The sequence below is a fragment of the Eucalyptus grandis genome, chromosome 9 (genome assembly GCF_016545825.1).
Source record: "Eucalyptus grandis isolate ANBG69807.140 chromosome 9, ASM1654582v1, whole genome shotgun sequence".
Taxonomy (NCBI): domain Eukaryota; kingdom Viridiplantae; phylum Streptophyta; class Magnoliopsida; order Myrtales; family Myrtaceae; genus Eucalyptus; species Eucalyptus grandis.
The window spans coordinates 28,039,045-28,043,801 of NC_052620.1; the positions used below are offsets into that span (position 1 = coordinate 28,039,045).

The 4,757-nt window shown below is 43.2% G+C and overlaps 1 protein-coding gene across 1 annotated transcript; it reads right to left on the bottom strand.

Annotated features, from left to right (window-relative positions):
- Positions 1–1,153: 1,153 nt before the first annotated feature.
- On the bottom strand, positions 1,154–2,464 carry LOC104420602 (premnaspirodiene oxygenase). Its single transcript, XM_039302504.1, has 3 exons — positions 1,802–2,464; positions 1,323–1,691; positions 1,154–1,183 (listed from the first exon to the last, which is right to left on the bottom strand). Exons 1-3 carry the CDS (start codon positions 2,462–2,464, stop codon positions 1,154–1,156), a joined length of 1,062 nt encoding a protein of 353 aa, XP_039158438.1.
- Between the last annotated feature and the right edge of the window lie 2,293 nt (positions 2,465–4,757).

The window sequence follows — 4,757 nt, forward strand, 5'->3', positions numbered from 1 at the left end:
TCTGTACGGTATTGAACAGTGTAGACATACGCTCCATGGGAAAGGAGTTAATACCGTAATACGTATTTCATACTACGTATGCATGAGACGACCAATAAGAGTGGCAAAAGTTTGATCTCAACTTTTTATGTCGTGTGAGACTCTTGAGGAAGAGAGTTCCTCAATTACTTAGTCCCCTCATGACTCTTACTTATTCTTAAGATTTCTATTTAGTGTTTGCTATCTTAGGATGTTGCCAATGGTCATGGTTTTGATTCGATCTAATGGGGCATTTCTAGAAAAGCAAGCTGAACTGAAATTGAGAGTTTGAAGGAAAGAGGAAGATCGATTTTGGAGAATCACATTGTAGTTTTGTATTCACCGGTTAACCAATTATGACTGTCTTTGTGATAATCATAATTGTGAATACAATATATATATCATTGTTTAAAAGAGATCAAGAGAGATATAAATGTGATCGATCGATCTAGGGTACTGCATACTAAATCTACTCGGAGTGTGATGCCCATTATGAGCTGCTATATATTCCTAACAGATGTATGGCAACGAGCTCTCAAAGTATGCTGGTCGCACGGATTATTCACCGGTATGAATGTTGAATAGAGGAAAAGAGAATTCTGTTCGGCCCACCATGTTAAGAGAAAGTCTATGATGGATTTTTCTCAAATGAGGCTGAGTAGGGCCTGTCCGCCCATGTTGGTTTTGTACCACCATGTGCGAGTGGGAGATGATGGATTTATGAGATGGGCTTAGGGCCCATCCGCTCAAGTTGGGCCCAAAAGGCCCGGCCCACGGGAATAGGGCCCGTGGATGGGGAAAGGTATAAAAGGGAGGAGAGAGAGAGAGAACACACTGCTTGGGAAATCAGAACGTACGTACGTTCCTCTCCCTCTCTCCCTCCAAGAAAAAGAAAAAGGAAAACGCTCTCTTTTCTTCCAAAACGCTCAAGGCGACGCCGTTTCCCTTTCAAGGCGAATTGACATCATCGGGGCCAGAATTTCTTCCTCTTCTTCGGCATTGGTGTTTAATCTGTGGCTAACAAGGTACGCTCGAATCCGTGGTGTGCTTTACGATCGGTGATGCGTGTTTTCCCGGGCTTCGTCTTCCGCATTGATTTAGGGGTTCGATTTAGTGTCGAATCCGATTTTGGGGATTAGTAATTCCCAACACTTGGCTTCTCCCTCTGGCAATTGCCAATCAAAATGATATAGCAATGCCGCTAATATGAATTCAATGCTTGCATTGGCAAATGCAATGCCAGGACACGACCGCCTACCAGATCCAAACGGAAGAAGCTCGAAATTTGTCCCCAGAAAATCTACTGGAGATTCAAGAAACCTCTCTGGTTCAAATTTCTCCGGATCTGCCCAATAATTTGGATCTCTTCCAATCGCCATTACATTAATGAGGATTCTGGAATTCACTGGTATTTTGTATCCACCGATCTTACATTCTTTAGTCGCTTCTCTGGGAATTAATGGACCAGGAGGGTGCAGCCTAAAGGATTCTTTAATGATTGCTCTCAAGTAGTTGAGTTTATTGAGGTCTGATTCTTCTACGTGACCCTTTCCTTTTACGACTCCTCTCACCTCAGCTTGTGCCCTGGCCATCACTTTGGGATTTCGGATTAACTCAGCCATTGCCCATTCGAGAAGCGTTGACGTAGTGATGCTCCCGGCCACAAACAAGTCCTGCGACAATGATGTGCCATTCAAAATCAACATTGATCCTGGAGATATTAGAAAGACTAGCTAACATTAATTAGTTCACTAAAGAAGAGCAACGCTTAAAGCACACGTACCATAATAATGCCTTTGATCTCCCTGTCTGTCAGATTCAAGCCGAACTCATTGGTCGTGCGAAGTCCCAAAAGCGCATTGAGTATGTCTTCTCTTCCAAATGTATTTTCCTTGTTTCTTAAGGCCTGATCTCTTCCGGTCTGATGGTCATTGAGAATGCTATCAAGAATCTCATCGTTCTTTTTTTGCAGCATCTTGTACTTCGAATAAAGCCCAACTATGTTGGCAAGACATTTGAGTGAAGGGAAAACGTCCGCCACACTAAAGCCTCCAGTAAACGTTAGAATCTCTCGGACCACAGAAATGAATTCCTCTTGTTTGTTCTTATGGCCAACAGCTGCCTTGGAGACTATGCTGTTTGTGAAAGCATCCATCTTTTTGCTGAGATTGAAAGGCGATCCCGACAACGAACGTATGTAGCTGATGAGACTCCTGGTTTCCTCTTCTCTAATTGATTTAAAAGATCGAACACGCTGGCCACCTAAGAGTTCCATGACGAAAAACTTACGCAACTTTCTCCATTCTTCTCCATATGGGAGAAAGGTCGGGCTAGGGAGAATGCTCATCTCTACATATGAGAATAATGGGCGTTGAGCGAAGGCGAGTTCGTGGGTCTTGAAAACTTCCTTGGCTAAGTCGGGACTAGAAATAGTTACGACCGACATCTCACCAAGTTGAAGATGGAAAATGGATCCATATGTTTTGGCTAGGTCTCTCAAACGATGGTGGGGCAGTGAGCCAATCATATGGTGCAAATTTCCAATGAGAGGCAACTTTTCGGGGCCTGGTGGGAGATACTTCAGCTTTGAACTTCTTTTCCAAATTTGCATGAACACGAGGAGGAGGAGGAGGAGGAGAGAAGAAAGGATTAGAAGCATTGTGGGGGACTTTGAAAAATGCTCTTGGATTGGTGGCTTTAGTTTAGCAAGAATTGGTGCTTACTCTCTATTTATAAGCCCATGATTCTCTGTCCTCACATTGATCTCTCACTAAAAATATATGTTGCGCGCGCAGAATATGGACCAAGTGAATCGGATAAAATAGTCGAAATGAAGGAAAGGAAATCGGACACCGGATTTACGTGGTTTGGTCATCGAAACCTACGTCCAATGGGAGAGCAGCACGGAATTTCACTATAGAAACAAGCGATACACCGGAGATTACAATCACTCGAGTACTCAAACATACTCTTAGTGTTTCCCAACCCCAAATTACACCCAAATAACTCACATAGTGTTTAGCTCCTCACAATTCCTAGTGAAACCTCACTCAATGAATTAAACAAATTCTACTCACAAGAATTTAATTGGCTAAAACACTAGGGTATAATTACAACGAGAAAATTCCTCACATAAGAAAACTCTCTGCTTCAGAGCTCTCTCTCGGCCACCGAAACTTGGTGCCCCCTTCTCTGTTGGACATCTCTCTTTTTTATAATATAAAAGAGAGTCTCCATTATTTATTGCAACGTGAGGAAGTCTTCTTCAGAAAAAGAAAGGACAAAGCAAGCCCACCATAATCCATGCGCATCCATGCATGTGCATGCATTAAAGGAGAGGAGAAAATGGATGTATGAAGCTTTCTTTCTTCTTTCTCTGACCCATGCAATGAATGCCATCATTTCACTTTTCTTCATGCACGCCAACTCCCCAAGCTTTATCGAAGAAGTCCAACTCGAGCACTATTCTCCGTTGCACTTTAGCCAAATAACAAAAGACATAGCTTCTATTATTAAATACAAGCAGCAATTTTGGACTTTCCCTCTTGCGTCTGCACGCTCCCTTCTGGCCTCATTCTTCACGCTTGCGGCTCATAGATCCGCATGCAATCTTCTTTTGACAATTTCGGCTGATCAATTCACATGCGTTACTTTGACTCACACATGGTCGAGTTCACGTATTCCCGTTAGTCCGGTTTCATTACGGGCTCAAACTCGAGACATATTCACAACAATCTCCACCTTGGCTCGACGTTTGAGTCAAGTCATAATCGCTTCAGTGGACACCTCGCTACTACTCTCCCACAGCCCCAACGGGCTCAACCACCACAGAGTACTTCCAAGTTCAAGCCGTGCTTGAACTTTCCCATAACCGTGGACCTCATCAAGACACTAACTCCACCTGCATAACTAGCTACTCCACAAGGATTTTCTGACATAACCTCCTGTATCACAGATAAAGCAAAACCATCATTGCTTCCATATCTAATAGAAGGTCGAACACGAACCTTGTCAAATTCAACAGCTACAGTGTATTGTGTTGGGCAGAGTCCCCTGAAGTAAAGTGTGTGCTTTGTGAAAAACCTCTCTATGGCTTTCTAAACTCATTTTTTTCTCCAGCCTGGTAGGATCCTCTGAGAAATGTAGCTTGGGTAGGTTAGAAACGTTTCTATCCTGGCATCTCTGAGTGTCTATAGGCCTTGAACTAAAGGGCTGAGTAGTTTTCTACTAAAAGTCCGTCCTTCAAAGGTTTGAACGGGAGTTGTTCGCCCACTGTGGGAAGACATATCTGCAGAAAATTGACTCCGTCTTCCCTAGTTCTAAGTCTAGGTCCATTCATGATATCTCTATTGGCTCCACTTCACTACAAGCATCATTTGTGTCAATTATTCCGCTAGTACACGCTACCTCAGGAGTTTCTAATTGCAACTCCACCTTGAGCTGAACACCATCTAGATCCGTATTGACATTGCCACAAACACTCCTAGCTAGAAGTACCAGAGACTTGTCAAAGGTAACCTTTCCGCTGTTAACAGGTGAGTTTATATCCAAGCACCACAACTGATCGCCCCACTCACCTTGTGCATAGCCATGGAATATGCATCCTGCCCTCCCATCGAGTTATCATCACTCACTCGAAAATAACACGGGCAACTAAACATTCTAAAAATAGAATAATCAACAACGTTACTTGACCACACTTCTTCAGGAGTTTGCCATTCAATAGCAGTTGATGGGGA